At 35.7% G+C, this 23,184-nt stretch overlaps 1 protein-coding gene across 3 annotated transcripts in view; it reads right to left on the bottom strand.

The window, feature by feature from the left end:
- Positions 1-23,184, bottom strand: part of CNTN5 (contactin 5) — a 1,387,157-nt gene that overhangs the window by 44,221 nt on the left and 1,319,752 nt on the right. For all 3 annotated transcript variants that reach the window (XM_067750786.1, XM_067750785.1, XM_067750787.1), the window contains 2 exons: positions 11,030-11,100; positions 8,713-8,947 (listed from right to left, as the gene is read on the bottom strand). In XM_067750786.1, coding sequence (XP_067606887.1) covers positions 8,713-8,947; positions 11,030-11,100 — 306 coding nt within the window. The remainder of the gene's footprint in view (positions 1-8,712; positions 8,948-11,029; positions 11,101-23,184) is intronic.

Raw genomic sequence — 23,184 nt, 5'->3', positions numbered from 1 at the left:
ATATGGTAGTTCTATTTGTAGTTTTTTTAAGGAACCTCCATACTGTTCTCCATAGTGGCTGTATCAATTTACATTCCCACCAATAGTGCAAGATGGTTCCCTTTTCTCCACACCCTCTCCAGCATTTATACTTTGTCAATTTTTTAATGATGACCATTCTGAACTGGTATGAGGTGATACCTCATTGTAGTTTTGATTTGCATTTCTCTGCTGATTAGTTATGTTGAGCATTCTTTCATATGTTTGTTGGCTATCTGTGTATCTTCTTTGGAGAAATGTCCATTTAGGTCTTCTGCCCATTTTTGGATTGGGTTGTTTGTTTTTTTGATATTGAGCTGCATGAGCTGCTTGTATATTTTGGAGATTAATCCTTTGTCATTTGCTTCATTTACAAATATTTTCTCCCATTCTCAGGGTTGTCTTTTAATCTTGTTTATGGTTTCCTTTGCTGTGTAAAAGCTTTTAAGTTTCATTAGGTCCCATTTATTTATTTATGTTTTTAGTTCCATTTCTCTAGGAGGTTGGTCAAAAATGATCTTGCTGGGATATATGCCATAGAGTGTTCTGTCTATGTTTTCCTCTAAGAATTTTATGGTGTCTGGCCTTACCTTTAGGTCTTTAATCCATTTTGAGTTTATTTTTGTGTATGGTGTTAGGGAGTGTTCTAATTTCTTTCTTTTACATGTAGCTGTCCAGTTTTCCCAGCACTACTTATTGAAGAGGCTGTCTTTTCTCCACTATATATTCCTGCCTCCTTTATCAGAAATAAGGTAACCATATATGTGTGGGTTTACCTCTGGGCTTTCTATCCTGTTCCATTGATCTACATTTCTGTTTTTGTGTGAGTACCATACTGTCCTGATTTCTGTAGCTTTGTAGTATAGTCTGAAGTCAGGGAGTCTAATTCTTCCAGCTTCGTATTTCTTTCTCAAGATTGCTTTAGCTATTCAGGGTCTTTTTAGTTTCTATATAAATAGTGAAATTTTTGTTCTAGTTCTGTGAAAAATGCCATTGGTAGTTTGATAGGGATTGCATTGAATTTGTAGATTGCTTTAGGTAGTATAGTCATTTTTATAATGTTGAGTCTTCCAATCCAAGAACATGGTATATTTCTTCATCTGATTGTATCATCTTTAATTTCTTTCATCAGTGTCTTATAGTTTTCTGCATACCGGTCTTTTGTCTCCCTAGATAGGGTTTTTTCCTAGGTATTTTATTCTTTTTGTTGCAATGGTAAATGGGAGTGTTTCCTTAATGTCTCTTTCAGATTTTTTGTCATTTGTTTAGGAATGCAAGAGATTTCTGTGCATTAATTCTGTATCCTGCTACCTTACCAAATTCATTGATTAGCTCTAGAAGTTTTCTGGTAGCATCTTTAGGATTCTCTATGTATAGTTTCATGTCATCTGCAAACAGTGACAGCTGTACTTCTTCTTTTCCAATTTGTATTCCTTTGATTTCTTTTTCTTCTCAGATTGCTGTGGCTAAAATATCCTAAACTATGTTGAATAATAGTGGTGAGAGTGGACAACCTTGTCTTGTTCCTGATCTTAGTTGAAATGTTTTCAGTTTTACACCATTGAGAATGATGCTGGCTGTGAGTTTGTGATATATGGCCTTTATTATGTTGAGGTAAGTTCCCTCTATGCCTATTTTCTGGAGAGTTTTATCATAAGTGGGTGTTGAATTTTGTCAAAAGTTTTTCTGTATCTATTGAGAGGATCATAGGGATTTTATCCTTCAATTTGTTAATATGGTGTATCACATTGGTTGATTTGTTTATATTGAAGAATCCTTGAATTCCTGGGACAAACCCAACTTGATCATGGTGTGTGATATTTAATGTGATTTTGGACTCTGTTTGCTAGTATTTTGTTGAGGATTTTTGCCTCCATATTCATCAGTGATATTGGTCTGTAGTTTTTCTTTTTGTGACATCTTTGTCTGGTTTTGGTATCAGAGTGATGGTGGCTTCGTAGAAAGAGTTTGAGAGTGTTCTTCTGTCTGCTATATCGTAGAAGAGTTTGAGAAGGATAGGTGTTAGTTCTCCTTTAAGTGTTTAATAGAATTCGCCTGTGAAGCCATCTGGTCCTGGGTTTTTGGTTTTTGGAAGATTTTTAAACACAGTCTCAATTTCCGTGCTTTTGATTGGTGTTTATATTTTCTCTTTTTTCCTTGTTCAGTCTCAGAAGATTGTGCTTTTCTAAGAATTTGTCCATTTCTTCCAGGTTGTCCATTTTATTGGCATATAGTTGCATGTAGTATTCTCTCATGATTCTTTGCATTTCTGCAGTGTCAGTTGTTACTTCTCCTTTTTTCATTTCTAATTCTATTGATTTGTCTTCTCCCTTTTTTTCTTGATGAGTCTGGCTAATGGTTTATCAATTTTGTTTATCTTCTCAAAGAACCAGCTTTTACTTTTATTGATCTTTGCTATTGTTTCCTTTATTTCTTTTTCATTTATTTCTGATCTGATCTTTATGATTTCTTTCCTTTTGCTAACTTTGGGGTTTTTTTGTTCTTCTTTCTCTAATTGCTTTAGGTATAAAGTTAGGTTGTTTATTTGAGATATTTCTTGTTTCTTGGGGTAGGATTCTATTGCTCTAAAGTTCCATCTTAGAACTACTTTTGCCACCTCCCATAGGTTTTGGGTTATTGTGTTTTCATTTTCCTATGTTTCTAGGTATTTTTTGATTTCCTCTTTGATTTCTTCAGTGATCTCTTGATTATTTGTTTATGTATCGATTAGCCTCTGTGTGTTTGTATTTTTTACAGATTTTTTCCTGTAATTGACATCTAGTTTCATAGCATTGTGGTCAGAAAAGATACTTGGTACAATTTCAATTTTTCTTATATTTACTGAAGCTTGATTTGTGACCCAGGATATGATCTGACCTGGAGACTGTGCCATGAGTCCTTGAGAAGAAATGTATTCTGTTTTTTTGGATGGAATGTCCTATAAATATAAATTAATTCCATCTTGTTTAATGTATAATTTAAAGCTTGTGTTTCCTTATTTATTTTCATTTTGGATGATCTGTCCATTGGTGAACGTGGGGTGTTATAGTCCCCTACTATGATTGTGTTACTGTTGATTTCCCCTTTTATGGCATTTTCCTGATGTATTGAGGTGCTCCTATGTTGGGTGAATAAATATTTACAATTGTTATATCTCCTTGGATTGATCCCTTGATCATTATGTAGTGTCCTTCTTTGTCTCTTTTAATAGCCTTTATTTTAAAATCTATTTTGTCTGATATGAGAATTGCTCCTCCAGCTTTCTTTTGATTTCCATTTGCATGGAATATCTTTTTTCATCCCCTCACTTTCAGTATGTATGTGTCCTTGGTCTGAAGTGTGTCTCTAGTAGACAGAATATAATATGGGTCTTGTTTCTGTAACCATTCAGACAGTGTATGTCTTTTGGTTGCAGTATTCAATCTATTTACTTTTAAGATAGTTATCGATATGTATGTTTCTATTACCATTTTCTTAATTGATTTGGGTTTGTTATTGTAGATGTTTTCCTTCTCTTTTGTTTCCTGCCTAGAGAAGTTCCTTTAGCATTTGTTGTTAAGCTGCTTTGGTGATGCTGAATTCTCTTAGCTTTTTCTTGTCTGTAAAGTTTTTAATTTCTCCATGGAATCTGAATGAGATCCTTGGTAGGTAGAGTAATCTGGGTTGTAGGTTTTTCCCTTTCATTACTTTAAATATGTCCTGCCACTCCCTTCTGGTTTGCAGAGTTTCTGCTGAAAGATCAGCTTTTAACCTTATGCGGATTCCCTTGTATGTTATTTTTTTTTCCCTTGTTGCTTAAAAATTTTTTTTTTGTATTTAATTTTTGATAGTTTGATTAGTATGTGTCTTGGCATGTTTCTCCTTGGATTTATCCTCTATGGGACTCTCTGCGCTTCCTGGACTTGATTGAATCTTTCCTTTCCCATATTAGGGAAATATTCAACTATAATCTCTTCAAATATTTTCTCAGTCCCTTTCTTTTTCTCTTTTTCTTCTGGGACCCCTATAATTCGAATGTTGTTGTATTTAATCCTGTTCCAGAGGTCTCTCAGACTGCCCTCAATTATTTTCATTCTTTTTTGTTTATTTTGCTCTGCAGTAGTGATTTCCACTATTTTATCTTCCAGGTCACTTATCAGTTCAGCTGCCTCAGTTATTCTGCTATTGATTCCTTCTAGAAAATTTTTAATTTCATTTATTGTGTTGCTCATCATTGTTTGTTTGCTCTTTAGTTCTTCTTGCTCCTTGTTAATCATTTCTTGTATTTTCTCCTCCCTATTTCCAAGAATTTGGATCATCTTTACTATCATTAGTCTGAATTCTTTTTCAGGTAGACTGTCTATGTCCTCTTCATTTGGTTGGTCTGTTGGGTTTTTACCTTGCTCCTTCATTTGCTGTGTGTTTCTCTGTCTTCTCATTTTGCTTAACTTACTGTGTTTGTGGTCTCCTTTTTGCAGGCTGCAGGTTCATAGTTTCCGTTGTTTTTGATGTCTGTCCCCAGTGGCTAAGTTTGGTTCAGTGGGTTGTATAGGCTTCCATGGGGGAGGGGCCTAGTGCCTGTGTTCTGGAGGATGAGGCTGGATCTTCTCTTTCTGGTGGGCAGGACTGCATCTGCTGGTGTGTTTTGGGTTGTCTGGGACCTTATTATGATTTTAGGCTGCCTCTCTGCTAATGGGTGGGGTTGTGTTCCTGTCTTGCTTGTTGTTTGGCATAGGGTGTCCAGGACTGTAACTTGCTAGTTGGTGAGTGGAGCTGGGTCTTAGTGTTGAGATAGAGATCTCTGGGAGATCTTTGGGTGTTTGATATTACGTGGATCCTGGAGCTCACTGGTGGACCATTGTTTTTCACTCATCTTTCCCACTTCAGAGGCACAGGCCTGATACCTGGCCAGAGCACCAAGACCTTGTCAGCCACATGGCTCAGAAAAAAAAAAGAAAGAATGAAAAAATAATAGAATAAAAGTTATTAAAATAAAAAAAATTATTAAAAATAAAAAGAAATTAAAAAGTAATTTAAAAAAAGAAAGGAAGAAAGAAGAGAGCTACGAATTCAAGAAAACAAATCCACCAATGATAACAAGTGCTAAAAACTATACTAAATGGAAAACAAACCAAAACAAAACAAAATGAAGAAAGAGAACTCTAGGACAGATGGTAAAAGCAAAGCTATACAGACAAAATCATACCAAGAAACATACACATACACACTCACAAAAAGAGAAAAAGGAAAAAAAAAAAAAAAAATATATATATATATATATATATAGTTGTTCCCAAAGTCCACTGCTTCAATTTTGAGATAATTGTTTATTCAGGTATTCCAGAGATGCAGGGTACATCAGGTTGATTGTGGAGATTTAATCCACTGCTCCTGAGGCTTCTGGGAGAGATTTCCCTTTCTCTTCTTTGTTCTCATAGCTCCTGGGGTTCAGCTTTGGATTTGGTCCCGCCTCTGCATGTAGGTCACCTGAAGGCATCTCTTCTTCGCTCAGACAGGACAGGGTTAAAGTTGCAGATGATTAGGGGGCTCTGGCTCACTTGGGCTGGGGGAGGGAGGGGTATGGAATGCGGGGAGAGGCTGTGGCGGCAGAGGGTGGCGTGACGTTGCAACAGCGTGAGGTCCGCCGTGTGTTCTCCAGGGGAAGTTGTCCCTGGATCATGGGACCCTGGCAGTAGCAGGCTGCACTGGCTCCCAGGAGGAGAGGTGTGTATAGTGACCTGTGCTTGCACGCAGGCTTCTTGGTGGCTGCAGCAGCAGCCTTAGTGTTTCATGCCCATCTCTGGCGTCCGTGCTGATAGTCACGTCTTGTGCCCGTCTCTGGAGCTCGTTTAGGCAGGTGGTGCTCTGAATCCCCTCTGCTTGTGCACCCCGAAACAATGGTCTTGTTGCCTCTTAGGCAGGTCCAGACTTTTTTCCGGACTCCTTCCTGGCTAGCTGTGGCACATTAGTCCCCTTCAGGCTGTGTTCATGCAGCCAACCCCAGTCCTCTCCCTGGGATCTGATCTCTGAAGCCCAAGCCTCAGCGCCCTGCCCTCACCTGACCCGGCCAGCTGGTGAGCAGAGAAGTCTCTTGGGCTGGTGAGTGCCAGTCGACACTGATCCTCTATGTGGGAATCTATCTGCTTTGCCCTCTGCATCGCTATTGCTGTGCTCTCCTGTGTGGCTCTGCAGATTCCCCCCACCACCCCCACCATCTCTGCCAGTGAAGAGGCTTCCTATTGTGTGGAAACTTTTCCTCTTTCACAGCTCCCTCCCAGAGGTGAAGGTCCAATCCCTATTCTTTTGTCTTTGTTTTTTTCTTTTTTCTTTTGCCCTACCCAGTTACGTGGGAGTTTCTTGCCTTTGGGAGGTCTGAGGTCTTCTGCCAGGATTCAGTAGGTGTTCTGTAGGAGCTGTTCCACATGTAGATGTATTTCTGATGCATTTGTGGGGAGGAAGGCGATCTCCACGTCTCACTTCTCCTCCATCTTGAAGCTCCTCCCTCTATTTGGATTTAATTTGCCTGGTATCTTTCATATTTCAGTCCACCAAAGTAAATGAAGTGTTACTGTGAAATATGTTACAGCAACAACCTCGGTGTTTTTGAAAGAAAATATGCATATTTCCTATCTAGCTGGAAAGAGAAATCTCTAAAAGCAAGCCATTTCAAATTTAAGAAAACACAGTATAAATAACCCATGGTGGCTGCTATAATTTAATTTTAAAGCAAAGGTTGACAAGGAACGTACAAATCTGGATTTCTTAAAGGCAACACTGGTGTTACCATACGAAGCATGTACACACCTGTCCAATTCATCTCATGTGACATTTGGGACCATGCACTTTATAGTTAGGTTAAATAAATTAAAACCACAAGAATATGCACTTCCTGAATAAGACGTAGTTCAAAACAGATATCAGACTAACAAATGATGTAAAATATTATTATTATATACACTAACATAATACAATAATGAAACATTATTGTTAAAGACACTCCTGATGAGAAGGTATAGGTTAGTGATTAAAAGCATTAGCTTTGGAGTCATACAGACCTGTGTTCAAATTCCAGCCCTGTCACTTACTACAGTTACTTATAACTTTTGTTATTTACTGGGTTGATTTGAGCATGTTACTTAGCCTCTCTGAGTCTCAGTTTCCTGCAAAATAGATTGCAGCTTGAGATTCCTACCTCATATTTGATTGTAAGAGTTAATATAAGTAATGTGGAGACTGGCTATACTATCTGAAAAAACATCAGAAACTTGAGATGCTAAGTGCATGAATATCTCATCAGAATACCTATGGTTCCTTATTATTACTTGATTCTTCACTTTCCTGTTCATTCTTATACTAGGAAAAATTTTCTACTTCTGCTTCAAAATTTGGCTCTATGTCATAAAATACAAGGCAGCTAGTGCTGAAAAACTACATCTTACATAAATTAGACACTACCTTTGTGCTTCAGTATTCAAACAACCTTACTTATTTCCCCCACCATGAATTCCCCATACCAAAAAGATTGGTAATTCTCTTAAGCTAGTCAAGTCACACATGTAGGCACAAAGGAAATAAAAGGGTCAGTTTATGAAAAAACAATAATTATTTGGAAGGTCAAATGTGTGCTGCCTTTGGTGTAACATTATCTCAGTCTTCTGTCAGGTTTAGGGACTGTAAGGCATTTTACTTACTTGCAGAGCCAATTGAAATTGTGCACTTGAATTGAAGAAGGACTGTGCAGAAAAGTTAACTTTAGGGAGTTAGCTCTATCAAGCTTTCTCTCACTCAGAAAATACATTTTTGTATTAAAATTTGAAAGAACCAAGGATTTTGATGTAGGAAACTGAGTTTGTCCTCTAGCACTACCACCTGTTGACTGTAACCATGAATAAGTCTCAGATTTACAGTTTACTGATCTGTAAAATGGGTTTCCTGCCTAGGTCCTGCCTACCTAGTAGGTTTATACTGAGAATTAAATGAGGTTATACATATGAAGACAGCTTGCTATAGACAAATCAAGGATTTAATGATTGAAAGGACTGGGTTTAATTCTCAATTAGAAACTATTTAACTTTTTTTTTAACAAGTTCCTTAACTTTTCTCGACTTCAATTTCTCTTTCTCTACAATGGGGCTAATAAAGCCTATTAGACAAGATTGTTGTGAGGATTTAATAATACCATGTGTGAAAAGCTTCAAACAAAAAATCCTGTCTGATACTTATCAGTCGGCTGTTTTGTGTATGAGGTTAGTAATAAATAGTTATTGGAGTCTTTATTTAAATTTATTTCACATAAGTTAAAATTTTCAATTAAAATAGAAGTTATCTAAATTTCTAAATTTAAATTAGAATAAGGTTAAAATAGAAAATGATCTAAATTGTGAAACAGAGAAGAATGGTTAAATGTCCATCCATCCAGAGAATATTCTACAGGCGTTACTAATATTGTATTGTCATGGAAAGATATTTGCCATACATCATCAGGGAGTGAAGAACATAAAGCAAAGTATATGGAATGATCAATTTTTTTCAATAAAAATTATTTGGAAAAAATTTTGGAAAAATATATCTAAAAAGTGTAGTGGGACTATGGGTAAGTTTTATTTTTGCTTTTGGTGTACTGTATTATCTAATATATTACAATAGTGTCACAATCATGTACCAAAATAAAATATTAAAATGTTAAATGAAAATAATAAGCATGAAAAAACTGACCTCCTTCAGCTGAACATATGACCACAATTTGACTGAAAGGTCCATCTCCTTTATTGTTATAAACGCCAACCTTCACTTCAAAGGGAGTAAGAGGAGGGACACTTTCATCTCGATAAATGAATTTTGAAGCTTCAGAAGATGTCACCATTTTTTCCTTCCAGCCACGTGTTCCATTGGGTCGGAAAGCCACAATATAGCCAAAGCCTTCCCCATTCTGAAACTCTTCCGATACTGGCTAAAGAAGAAAAATGCAATTAAATATCAGGAAAATAATTCATCAAAACCCCCACTCTTTCCAATCTTTAAATTTTTAAAGATTATGGATAACTAGAGCAATAGAGACTCTCCAATCTTTATATTACATTGGAAGCCAACATAGAAAAATAGCTTGACAGTCACTGGAAATTTAAAAGGCTTTAAAGGTATAAGATTAAAAAATTAAATGGTATCAGTTGGTATTTAAGAAAAGCATCAGGAGTATTGAAAACTCTTGAAGTGAAACAAATTTGCTCGAACTAGTCATGTATATGAAACAAAGGTCCTTGGATTCCACACTAGAATGTAATATGCTGGGGAAAACTGTCATATGGTCTGGTGGTCGGGAAAATCTTGTCACTGGTAATGCTCTGCAGAGGGCTTTGCACAGAAAATCTCGGTGAAATTAATGTAAGACCTTTCTTCTAGTTTTTTCTCAATTACTGTTGTGCTTTACTAACATATGAAAAAGTTAGAATATAGAATTTTTTCAAGAGACTTGTACTCCATGGCTTACATTTAAATTTGTTAAATGAGCATCAATTGCACACCAAAGAAAACAGTAATTGTCATTAACTAGTTAGTCAGTGGAGCAGTTACCAGACATTGCCTAGCACAATGTTTGACAAATAGACACACAATAAACCTTTGCTATATTTTCTTATTTTGAATTTTGATTTGAGAGAAAACTATGTATTGAGTGGAGGAAAAGAGACAAAGCCTATTATATCAAAGTACTATAGACTAAATGTTTATACCCCTTCCTCCCCCACAATTCATGTGATGAATTCCTAACACAATGTGATGGTACTAGGAGATGGGCTTTTGGTAGGTGACTTGGCTATGAGGGTGGAGTACTCATGAATCAGATTATTGACCTTGTAATACAGAATCTAGAGATCTGTCTTGCCCCTCTGTCACGTGAGGACATAGTAAGAAATTGTGTTTTATGAACCAGGAAGCAGGCCTTTGCCAGATCTGAATCCACCAATGCCTTCCAGAACTAGACTTCCAGCGTCCAGAACTGTGAGAATTAAATTTCTGTTGTTTATAAGCCACCCAGTCTACAGTATTTTTGTTATAGCAGCCCCAGCTGACTAAGACATAAAACTGACAGGGAAGGCAATTCCGTTTAGAGAGGTTTGATCTCAGTGAAGGTCAGGTATTGGGAAGTTAATACCTCTGCAGAAATCAAAAACAAGGCATAAAGTTTTATTGAAGAAGAGGCATATGAACAGAAGAACAGGTCAGAGGATGTGCTCATGGAAGATTTCTTACTAGGGAAAGGAGTTTTTCTATATGTTTCTGTACATTCTATCATTGTTCTTAGAGATGGTCAGGGATTGGTTGTTTTCTCCAATAGTTATTTCCATCTCCATATTCTAACGCATTGTTCTGTTAGCTACCTAGCTATATTTGATAATAAAGTTAACATTAAAGAAGGAAAGTGGCTTTATGGAAAATAAATGTACCTCTCACACTCTTTCTCCCCTGTTCCTTTCCTTTGACAGAAGGAATTTTGGAGGTCATACAGTGAGGGACACAAAAGAATAAGGGTTTTGGATTCAAAGCCCCAATTCTACTGCTTCTCAGGAAAGTACTCAAGCTGTGCATCAGTTTCATAATTTTGTAAAACAAGGAAAATTATCCCCACTAATAGGATGGTTGTATGAGATAAATGAAATAACCCAGTCACTACTCCAGGAAAACCTCAATGGTTTTAGCCTACATATATGTCAAGAGTGCTATTCAATTGTGAAGTAAATAAATATCAAACTAAGCCAAATAAACATCTGAAGTAATTTGTGAGAGAATGTGTTTTAATCATTCAAACTGTATTCTGAGACAGCCTATATGACAGGACAGCACACTTTAGACTTGGTATGAAAATGAGAAAAGTTCATTTTGGAAATATTCATGTGAGTAACGCATGCTCAAAGTGTTTCTTAACCTCCTTTAAACAGAAGTTACTCAGTTACTCTATACCAAATACTGATACTCTATGTGTAACTTTCTTTTTTAAGGAATCAACAAGTTCTGACATCTGAGTAGGCTTTCTTACCTCCCAGGCGATGACTAACTCGTGCCTTCTTCCACTTCTTCCTCTTACATTGGTGGGTGTTGTCTTTGGAACTGTCGTTAAAAATGGGCCAAGAGTGAGGACAATACATAGATGTACAATTTAAGTGTCCCTACACCAAGAATGCATCATAACCCTACTCTGGTTGGGTAACATCCCCAAATAAACAAATCAAAATATGTTTGGAAGTCAAAGTGGTCTTATTCAATATTAAACAAAATGTTTGTGACAAATACCTTGCTTTCAAATATATGTGGGGGAGTTTGATATATATTTTTCATGGCCACATACTGCATCCCCAAACTAGTTCAATTGTATAAATGCTCTGTGGTTACTAAGGTCCAAATCATAATTAACACTATAGTCAAGGACATCTGCTAATGGTTAGTTAAATTTCATCCTACATGTTTTCTTCTTCCTGAGGATGTGAATCTTCTGTGATTTCAGGGCTTGCAGAACCCCTGGAAAGTCCACAGGTTGACGTTAGCCTTACTGCTTTACTAGAACTCCCAGGTGGCTCCAGTTTAAAGAAATCTTAGCAACAGTTCCATGGAGTGAGAACCTATTTAAATGAATAAACATTTTAAAAAACTGTCAAGAATGAACCTCTCTGCAAACTGCAAAATATATAGATACCTGGTGAAGCTTTTTCAAATGCAAAACTATTAAAAGAATAAATGTGTCAAAGGAATAAATTTCCCCTTCACGGCACCAAACCACAAAACATGTAGTTGAAAGGGAATATATTCAAATGAAGAACTGTTAAATGAAGAAAACTATTAAAAGAAATCTTTTTCTAGGCTATGAGCCTGCATTAGCAATTCACTTCAGCATTGCCTTTATATCCGAGCATATAGTTTTTTAAAAAATATTGATATACTCATAAACAATAAATTCACTCCCATTTATTACCTACTTGGAGTGGAAGGCTGTTAATTACTGGTAGATATTAACACAGCATTTTATATACTGGAAAAACTGATGCAGAATTTATATGCTACTAGAAAGGAAAAAAACAATTCTTCTTGGACCACGGAGGTGGAAGAGAACACTATCATTGCCTCCATTGAACTAGATGATATTTATTCACCAGGTCCAAATTTCATTTCCTTGACACTTTTCTCCGTGAACATGAGTTCTTGTCTTTCTCATGCACACGTAGAAGGATATATACAGAAGCCGTTACCAATATTTCTTTTTTCACAGTTACATACACATTAAGGATTATTCATATGTGGAGTTCACTCTCATGAATTCCCTCAGAATTACATGGAATTGGATACCCCTTTGTCTCTCAATCAGGAAATCAAAAGGAATTCAACTAAGAAGAATGATGGTATTAGAGCAATAACAGTGAATATGCCTTAATTTATATGAAGAGCAGGCAGATGACTTAACTTGAGTTTTTTACTAGTAGTCATAAGTTATCACTGCATGTAACAATCTATGACACATCAGTCTGCCTTGACACCATGTCTCAAAACCACTGTTATAGAGTAGTAGTTTTAAATTCATTTTCTGGTGTATGGTATGAGTAAAGCACACAGGAGGAAAATTCATCACTGTATGTGTAAAAGGGTAGGGCTACACATTTCCAAATATACCCTCAGTGGCTAATCTCAGAGTTCTGAATATTGTGACCATGAGTGCATGGTCAGATAAATAGTAGAAGCAAGTTAATTTGTTGATATGGTGCCACTATGGTTTCTCTTAGTACCATTTGTTTGTAAAATATAAAAAGTTATGCACACACATATGCTTCACATTCATCACTGACAATAATTAACAGGTAAATAATATTACAAGTAATATCTACCACAACCACCTACTTCATCTGTTACATTGGAATTGCTAGTTTATACCCTAAATGTAGGAATTTGAATATTTTTCTTTGAAGATACCCTCCCTATGATCATGGATTTTGTGGAAAGACTAGGCACTGAGCATCCTTTTCTATTTTATTCAGCCCTCAAACATCATCTAAAAAGAGGATGCTTGGAACCTCTAGCTTAGGGTTGGAGAGTAGGCTATAGGCTATCTTGTGAACATCTCTCTCTTGAAGCTCATTAAAGAAGTATGAGTAGAATGAAATTCAAGTGATGATTTGAGGTCAAATCTTTCTTCTGGAGCTTTGGTAGTATTGTTCCATAGTCTAATAATGTTTTTATTTTTTAAAAAGAATATTTAGAGTTTTCAAAAGTTTTAACTTTGTGAGTAAAAAAATTGAAAAGAAACTAATGAAAAATGTGGTGAAAATTTCCACTTTGAGGAACCAAGAAAGAAAAATTTAATTTGTTTCTGTGTGAGTTACTTCCATATCAAATTATCCATAAATGACCTAGATTCTGTAAAATTTATTTTATCATTTGAAATTAGTCTTTGAAGTCTTCCTACTGCTACTAATTCCTTTTAAGAAGATAAAATAAATAAATGTAAATAAAGAAAATAAAATAATGTAAATAAAGATCATCCAATTTTAATGTATAATAAATGACACAAAAGAGGCACTATAGTTCATTGAGTTTTAATAGTATATGTGTATAAGCACCAACTGTTCTTTTTTAAGAAAGGCTTACTAGATATAATAGGAAATACTAACAGAAAACTTAAGGCTTTAAAGACGTGGAAATAACCTAATGTCCATGGATCAATGAATAAAGAAAATGTGGTGTATTATACAATGGAATACTATTCAGCCATACAAAGAAGGGAACCCTGCCATTTGAGACAACATGGATGGACATCAGCGTCCTTATACTAAGTGAAATAAGCTGGACAGGGAAAGACAAATACTTTATTATCTGACTTATATGTGGAATCTAAAAATATGGAACTGGTAGGAACAGAGAAGAGATTGATGATTGCCAGAGGTGGGAATGAAGGGTGGGGGAAATGGGGAAATGTGGTCAAAAGGTATGAACTTCCAGATATAAGATAAATAAGTTCTAGGGATATAATATACAACATGGTGACTATAGATAACAATACTGTTATTGTATATTTGAACGTTGCTAAGAGAGAAGATGTTAAAAGTTCTCATCACAAAGAAGAAAATGTACTTGTGTGAGGTGATGGATGTTAACTAAACTTGTGGTAATCATTTTGCAGTATATTCATTATGTTGTTCACCTTAAACTAATACAGTATTATATGTCAATTATATCTCAATAAAACTGGAAAAACAAACAAACAAACAAAAAGAAAACCTAAGTCTTTAATAGATGCAACTCAGGTATTGTGCTTTGCTGTCAGGATCATAATGTTTGAATTGGGTACTCTAATTCTAATTGGCTTAAATTTCCTAATTACATGCAGATGATCAGTGGAACCCATGCTCATTGGTTTCCTTTTCAAGTTGGTGGTTCACAGTTATTATCTCTGCAGTCAACACTGATTTTAATTATATCCTTTTATTTTTAAAACAACATATTCATGATACGTAGAGGTTTCACTTAATTGTTCAGAGCACTTCTATTGTAGAAGTTCTATAATTCTTGTTAGAAGCATAAAATTAATATAATCAAACATGTAATAAATGCTTTCATTGAGTTCAGAGAAATACATATTTACCTAAACCCAAATTTATTTTCAATATAATTATTGAAAATCTGATTTAGAATTAAGCAGCTAGATGCTTTTCTCCCTCTGTTGGCTACTGATCAATGCCATGAGCTTATTAGCTTAGAGAATCAAGTTTACATGCATGGTTAATGAGTTAAACTTTTATTCTTCAGAATTTCTTTTGAACATTAGTCTTCCATGAAGGAATAACGTGATTAATACTTTTCCAACAATCTATAAATGTCTTGCTGTTTTAGTGCCTTAACTGGCATGTTGAAATGTAGACTCTTGTCCCTTTTTATCTTATACATTTGGTTGTAAATGCTCAGAGTGACTAAAATATAGTGTACTACCTTAGTTTAAGTGTGCATGAATTTAAGCTTAAGTCTCAAAGAACTCTTCCTAAGTGTAATAGTCTGAACAAAGTCAATCACACTAAAAACATACTTTAATTAGCATTCAACTAAACGAATACAGGATGAAATCGTTTACCAATCTCTCTTTTTTTCCCTGAAAAATTTCCAAATCTATTACAGTAAATGTTTACATAGCTCATTAAATAATACAGCTTTACTAGAGACCTGGGAGCGGTCACATAATTTAGGAGCAAATCCAGCAACGGGTTTGGGCAGAGAAGTGCAAAAGAATAGAAGGAGGGAATGGAGGTTGATAATATAGTGAAGGTGGGAGTCAGGAGAGAAATTTTAAAAAAAAATTCCTACCTGAATTGAAGTATGTAACATACAAATATTTCAGTTAACTGATTACCATCTAAGCTCACTTTATAAAAAGAGTTAAAGAGCTTCCAAAATTAAAAAAAATAATACCAGTGGTGTTTCCTAAAGAGTTCAGATAATGCTGTTATTCCTATCAATAGGGTAGCTAAGGTGGTATGTGTAAGTGGTAAAAGTATTCTTCTGGGACTGAGAAAGATCTGGGCTTGAATCTCAGTTCTACCATTCTAGCTGATGGGTTGAAAATATTTCTTAACCACTTTGTCCTTTAGTTGTCTCACGGAGATAATAATAATACCTACTTTTTAAGGTTTTCATAATTATGTATCACAGTGCCTGGAACTGTAATTTATAACTATTACCTAATATTATCTACTTCAAAAAGAAAATATAGTTGTCTTCTATGATAAACACTAAGTTCAGTAGGAATCTGTAAACATGTGATCTTGATATAGACTTATTTTGGAAATCTGGATAATACAGTTTCGACAGTACCATGGGAATTGTGCTTTCAGTTTTGGCTCAGCTTGTTTTAATTTGAAAACCTAGGCAATATATCATTTTTGATTTACAACTTTCGTTGCTAGGATATTTCAGAGAATGTAAGATTTCTCTGATATATGAACCTTCTCATAAATAGCAATAGTCAGGACCACAGGAGGTACGTATAGACAATAAAAGGTGTTTCCATTCACTCATTTTCTCTGAACTTTATTCCACAAAGAAGTAGAAGCAGAGGATAGGCATAATAATCTTTGAGCAAAATTTGTTGGAACGTGTGGTAAAATGAAGAGAAAGAAAAAGGCAAGAGGAAGAAGGGAGGGGTGGGAGGAAGATAACTTGGGAGTCATCACCTTTGGTTTAAGATTAGAATTCCAACTCTGCCACTTACTTATTAGATAACCTTGTACAAGTTTTTAACTCTCTTATTCTGTTTCTCATCTGTAAGATGGGGATAAGCCTGCTTGCTTTAGAGGGTTGATATGAGAATTAAATGCTATAATGGAAGGCAAGGGCTTAGTATAGGGCTTGAAACATGGTTCATGATTTATGACTGGTATATGGCATTATAGGGACTAGGAAGATGGGAAAAGTCTAACTTGAGTGTCTCACATTTACTCCTGGGTTGATAACCTCTCATTACCCTTTTGTCTTTCATGCTCAAGTCTTCTACTGCTCTTCCCTCATCTTGCTATTAATCAGAAAGGGGCATGCCTAACAATTAACCATGTTTCATTTAGAAGGGCATTTGTTAAAGTTACCATCTCTGTTTGCAAAGTGTCTCTGAAACTGAAGATATATTTCTTGAATATATTTTGCAGAAAAGGCTTTCCTGGACCAAAGTGGTTTCATGATTTAAAATACTGTCTGCTGTATGAGCCATACTATTATCTTCTTTTTTCCTAATTATTGAGATTTGGTCTTAAAGGTCTGTTTCTTGCTATGATTTTTGTCTGCTCTTAATGTTACTAAGAACAATTTCTTTTATTTAATATAATTAAATTACTCATTGAGTTGAAGAAAGTTATAATGTTCATTTAATAGTATTTTCTTTTAGAGTTTCCCAATTATTTCAGTTGACTGCTTTACATTTTTTATATCATATATATTTTTTAGAAGCGTAGACTAGAAAGACCTTTAAAAACCCCACAGCTTTATGCCTTTTCTCTGTACACACCAGTGCCTGACAATAGTATGTAGATTTTTAAATTGCCCCCTATAAATAATTCTGCCTGAGTCTCATTTGGGCTGGCCTTCAAAGCTCCATTAAATGCCATTTACAAGGCCAACCCACAAGCCCCTGGGAAAATTAATTCAGCCCCATCTTATAATAGTATTTTATTGTGTTCTTTCCATAACTTTTGAACTCAGTGAAGTTTCCTAAGTAATTATCATGGACAAGAACTGTGAATATACAAATATGAACAAAGCAAGATCCTTTCAGAAGTAGGAAGGTAATGTACAGGGAAAGAAACTGTAGTAGGAAGTTTAATGAGTCTTTTCTGGACTTGGGATGAGACACATGTAACCTCAGATGCTAAAATGAGGTTAGCTAGACAAAACCACAGAACTACTAGGAAATAGAGAAAACCAATTTCATGACCCTTTCCCATTACCCCCCTCCAGCCATATATATAAAATTTTAGCTCAAGCAGTGTTTTGGAAGAAGGATGTCAGCTTAGCAGATGGATGTGCTGTGGCATATCCCTCCATCCCCAGCTCTCTCTAGGAGCAAAGTGGGAGTATCATTTCCCCCTCAAGCTAAGTGACAAGAGAAGCAAAACAGCTGATGAGGAGATTACAGATGCTTACCTCTCACATCCTGGCTGGATGCTGTTGAGCTTTAGAATTATGTGAGATGGCTCAGCCCTGCACTATGCTACTAGAGCAGAGACCAAAATAGTTCTTGAGAACATATGGCATTTCTAGAGTTTGGCAGGTCAGAAATGCAAAATGATTATCATGGGCAAAGCAGACACTGTGGAAGGTAGGTTTGAATAAGCCTGTTGGTATCACAGCCAATGAAGCTGCCTACTAGGAGATAGGATAGTCTCTTAAGAAACCAATGTACTCCGAGAATGAAAGAAGCAGAATGTGAACAAATGCCATCTCCTGGAGCACTCAACATTTACGTGAGAACAACAAATTACAACACGTGAAGTCATTTTTCATTTTCTTCTTTTCTGACCTGGGAAGTGACCAGAATAGCAGTTGGAAGGTCAGGGAGGAAGTAGAAAGAAGAAAGAAAAGACAAATCATAACCCTTGAGTCAAGGCTGTGCTGGGATGGAGGGACAGAAACATGGAACTGGATATGAGATGAAAGTGTTTATTAAGTTAATATAGAATTTTGTTGTTGTTGTTACTTTTTGGGTACTAGATGTTTATTTCAGACTCTTTTGTCACCGAGGTCAATAAACAATCAAAAGGTTACACATATCTATTGTATTCCAAGACAAATCTTCGCAGGAAAAAAAAAATGTACCTATTAGAACTTACTATTTCAGCTCTACTTGGAGCTATACACATGAGATATAGATATTCAGTTTCATAACTCCCTAGTTCCAAATAGACCACTAAGTATTTAAAAAGAAAAAAAGAAATAAAAGAAACACACACAAGCCACTAGTTATACTTGAATGGCTAATACATAGGGTAGTTTGAAAATATTGAGAATAACCTCTTCTCTATTTTATTTATTTATTTATTTAATTTTTAAAACATCTTTATTGGAGTATAATTGCTTCACAATGGTGTGTTAGTTTCTGCTTTATAACAAAGTGAAGCAGTTATACATATACATATGTTCCCATATCTCTTCCATCTTGCACCTCCCTCCCCCCCACCCTCCCATTCCCACCCCTCTAGGCGGTCACAAAGCACCGAGCTGATCTCCCTGTGCTATGCGGCTGCTTCCCACTAGCTATCTACCTTACGTTTGGTAGTGTATATATGTCCATGCCACTCTCTTACTTTGTCACAGCTTACCCTTCCCCCTCCCCATATCCTCAAGTCCATTCTCTAGTAGGCCTGTGCCTTTATTCCCGTTTTGCCCCTAGGTTCTTCATGACTCTTTATTTTTCCCCTTAGATTCCATAATATGTGATAGCATACGGTGTTTGTTTTTCTCTTTCTGACTTACTTCACTCTGTATGACAGACTCTAGGTTCATCAACCTCACTACAAATAAAACAATTTCCTTTCTTTTTATGGCTGAGTAACATTCCATTGTATATATTGCCACACCTTCTTTATCCATTCATCTGTTGATGGACACTTAGGTTGCTTCCATGTCCTGGCTATTGTAAATAGAGCTGCAATGAACATTTTGGTACATGACTCTTTTTGAATTATGGTTTTCTCAGGGTATATGCCTAGTAGTGGAATTGCTGGGTCATATGGTAGTTCTATTTGTATTTTTTTAAGGAACTTCCATACTGTTCTCCATAGTGGCTGTACCAATTCACATTCCCACCAGCAGTGCAAAAGTGTTCCCTTTTCCCCACACCCTCTCCAGCATTTATGGTTTGTAGATTTTTTGAGGATGGCCATTCTGACCGGTGTGAGATGATATCTCATTGTACTTTTGACTTGCATTTCTCTAATGATTAATGATGTAGAGCATCCTTTCATGTGTTTGTTGGCAAGATGTATATATTCTTTGGAGAAGCGTCTAATTAGGTCTTCTGCCCATTTTTGGATTGGGCTGTTTGTTTTTTTGATATTGAGCTGCATGAGCTGCTTATAAATTTTGGAGAATAATCCTTTGTCAGCTGCTTTATTTGTAAATATTTTCTCCCATTCTGAGGGTTGTCTTTTGGTCTTGTTTATGGTTTCCTTTGCTGTGCAAAAGCTTTTAAGTTTCATTAGGTCCTATTTGTTTATTTTTGGTTTTATTTCCATTTCTCTAGGAGGTGGGTCAAAGAGGATCTTGCTGTGATTTATATCGTAGGGTCTTCTGCCTATGTTTTCCTCTAAGAGTTTGGTAGTGTCTGGCATTACATTTACGTCTTTAATCCATTTTGAGTTTATTTTTGTGTATGGTGTTAGGGAGTGTCTTAATTTCATACTTTTACGTATACCTGTCCAGTTTTTCCCGCACCACTTATTAAAGTGGCTGTCTTTTCTCAAGTGTATATTCTTGCCACCTTTATCAAATATAAGGTGACCATAGGTGCATGGGTTTATCTGTGGGCTTTCTATCCAGTTCCATTGATCTATACTTCTGTTTTTATGCCAGTACCAAACTGTCTTGATTACTGCAGTTTTGTAGTATAGTCTGAAGTCAGGGAGCCTGATTTCTCCTGCTCCATTTTTCTTTCTCAAGATTGTTTTGGCTATTTGGGATCTTGTGCGTTTCCATACGAATTGTGAAATTTTTTGTCCTAGTTCTGTGAAAAATGCCAGTGGTAGTTTGATAGGGATTGCATTGAATCGTAGATTGCTTTGGGTAGTAGAGTCATTTTCACAATGTTGATTCTTCCAATCCAAGAACATGGTATATCTCTCCATCTATTTGTATCATCTTTAATTTCTTTCATCATTGTCTTATAATTTTCTGCATACAGCTCTTTTTTCTCCTTACGTAGGTTTATTCCTAGATATTTTATTACTTTTGTTGCAATGGTAAATGGGAGTGTTTTCTTAATTTCACTTTCAGATTTTTCATCATTAGTGTATAGGAATGCCAGAGATTTCTGTGCACTAATTTTTTATGCTGCAACTTTACCAAATTCATTGATTAGCTCTAGTAGTTTCCTGGTAGCATCTTTAGGATTCTCTATGTATAGTATCATGTCATCTGCAAACAGTGACAGCTTTACTTCTTCTTTTCCAATTTGGATTCCTTTTATTTCTTTTTCTTCTCTGATTGCTGTTGTTAAAACTTCCAAAACTATGTTGAATGACAGTGGTGAGAGTGAGTAACCTTGTCTTATTCCTGATCTTAGAGAAAATGGTTTCAGTTTTTCACTATTGAGAATGATGTTGGCTATGGGTTTGTCATGATATATGGCCTTTATTATGTTGAGAAAAGTTCCCTCTATGCCTACTTTCTGCAGGATTTTTATCATAAATGGTGTTGAATTTTGTCGAAATCTTTCTCTGCATTGATGGAGATGATCATATGGATTTTCTCCTTCAATTTTTTAATACAGTATATCATATTGATTGATTTACATATATTGAAGAATTCTTGCATTCCTGGGATAAACCCCACTTGATCATGGCGTATGATCCTTTATTGTGCTGTTGGATTCTGTTTGCTAGTATTTTGTTGAGGATTTTTGAATCTGTGTTCATCAGTGATATTGGCCTGTAGTTTTCTTTCTTTGTGATATCTTTGTCTGGTTTTGGTATCAGGGTGATTGTGGCCTCGTAGAATGAGTTTGGAAGTGTTCCTCCCTCTGCTATATTTTGGAAGAGTTTTAGAAGGATAGATGTTAGCTCTTCTCTAAATGTTCGATAGAATTCGCCTGTGAAGCCATCTGGTCTTGAGCTCTTGTTTGTTGGAAGATTGTAATCACAGTTTCAATTTCAGTGCTTTTGATTGGTCTGTTCATATTTTCTATTTCTTCCTGGTTCAGTCTCAGAAGGTTGTGCATTTCTAAGAATTTGCCCATTTTTTCCAGGTTGTCCATTTTATTGGCATAGAGTTGCTTGTAGTAATCTCGCATGCTCTTTTGTATTTCTGCAGTGTCAGTTGTTTCTTCTCCTTTTTCATTTCTAATTCTATTGATTTGAGTCTTCCCCCTTCTTTTCTTGATGGGTCTGGCTAATGGTGTATCAGTTTTGTTTATCTTCTCAAATAACCAGCTTTTAGCTTTATTGATCTTTGCTATCACTTCCTTCATTTCTTTTACATTTATTTCTGATCTGATCTTTATGATTTCTTTCCTTCTGCTAACTTTGGGTTTTTTTTTTCTTCTTTCTCTAATTGCTTTAAGTGTATGGTTAGGTTGTTTATTTGAGATGTTTCTTGTTTCTTAAGGTAGGATTGTATTGCTATAAACTTCCCGCTTAGAACTGCTTTTGTTGCATCCCATAGGTTTTGGGTCTTAGTGTTTTCATTGTCATTTGTTTCTAGGTATTTTTTGATTTCCTCTTTGATTTCTTCAGTGATCCCTTGGTTATTTAGTATTGTATTGATTAGCCTCTGTGTGTTTGTATTTTTTACAGATTTTTTCCTTTTATGACATCTAGTCTCATAGCATTGTGGTCAGAAAAGATACTTGATACAATTTTAATTTTCTTATATTTACCGAGGCTGATTTGTGACCCAGGATATGATCTGACATGGAGAATGTGTCATGAGCACTTCAGAAGAAAGTGTATTCTGTTTTTTTTGGATGGAATGTCCTATAAATATCAATTAATTCCATCTTGTTTAATGTATAATTTAAAGCTTGTGTTTCCTTAGTTATTTTCATTTTGGATGATCTGTCCATTGGTGACTGTGGGGTGTTAAAGTCCCCTACTATGAATGTGTTACTGTTGATTTCCCCTTTTATGGCTGTTAGTATTTGCCTTATGTATTGAGGTGCTCCTATGTTATGTGCGTAAATATTTACAATTGTTATATCTTCTTGGATCAATCCCTTGACCATTATGTAGTGTCCTTCTTTGTCCCTTGTAATACTCTTTATTTTAAAGTTTATTGCGTCTGATATGAGAATTGCTATTCCAGCTTCCTTTTGATTTCCATTTGCATGGAATATCTTTTTCCATCCCCACACTTTCAGTCTGTATGTGTCCCTAGGTCTGAAGTGGGTCTCTTGTAGGCAGCATATATATGGGTCTTGTTTTTGTATCCATTCAGCCAGTTTATGTCTTTTGGTTGGAGCATTTAATCCATTTACATTTAAGGTAATTATCGATATGTATGTTCCTATTCCCGTTTTCATAATTCTTTTGGATTAGTTATCATAGGTCTTTTTCTTGTCTTGTGTTTCCTGCCTAAAGAAGTTCCTTTAGCATTTGTTGTAAAGCTGGTTTGGTGGTGCTGTATTCTCTTAGCTTTTGCTTTTCTGTAAAGGTTTTAATTTCTGCATCAAATCTGAATGAGATCCTTGCTGGATAAAGTAATCCTGGATGTAGGTTTTTCTCCTTCAACACTTTAAATATGTCCTGCCACTTCCTTCTGGCTTGCAGAGTTTCTGCTGAAGGATCATCTGTTAACCTTATGGGGATTACCTTGTGTGTTATTTGCTGTTTTTCCCTTGCTGCTTTTAATATTTTTTCTTTGTATTTAATTTTTGATAGTTTGATTAATATGTGTCTTGGAGTACTGCTCCTTGGATTTATCCTCTATGGGACTCTCTTTGCTTCCTAGGCTTGATTAACT

This window comes from Pseudorca crassidens, chromosome 9 (genome assembly GCF_039906515.1).
Source record: "Pseudorca crassidens isolate mPseCra1 chromosome 9, mPseCra1.hap1, whole genome shotgun sequence".
Lineage (NCBI taxonomy): Eukaryota > Metazoa > Chordata > Mammalia > Artiodactyla > Delphinidae > Pseudorca > Pseudorca crassidens.
The sequence above is the reverse complement of the archived record's forward strand: the minus strand, read 5'-3'. Positions and strand labels throughout refer to the sequence as shown.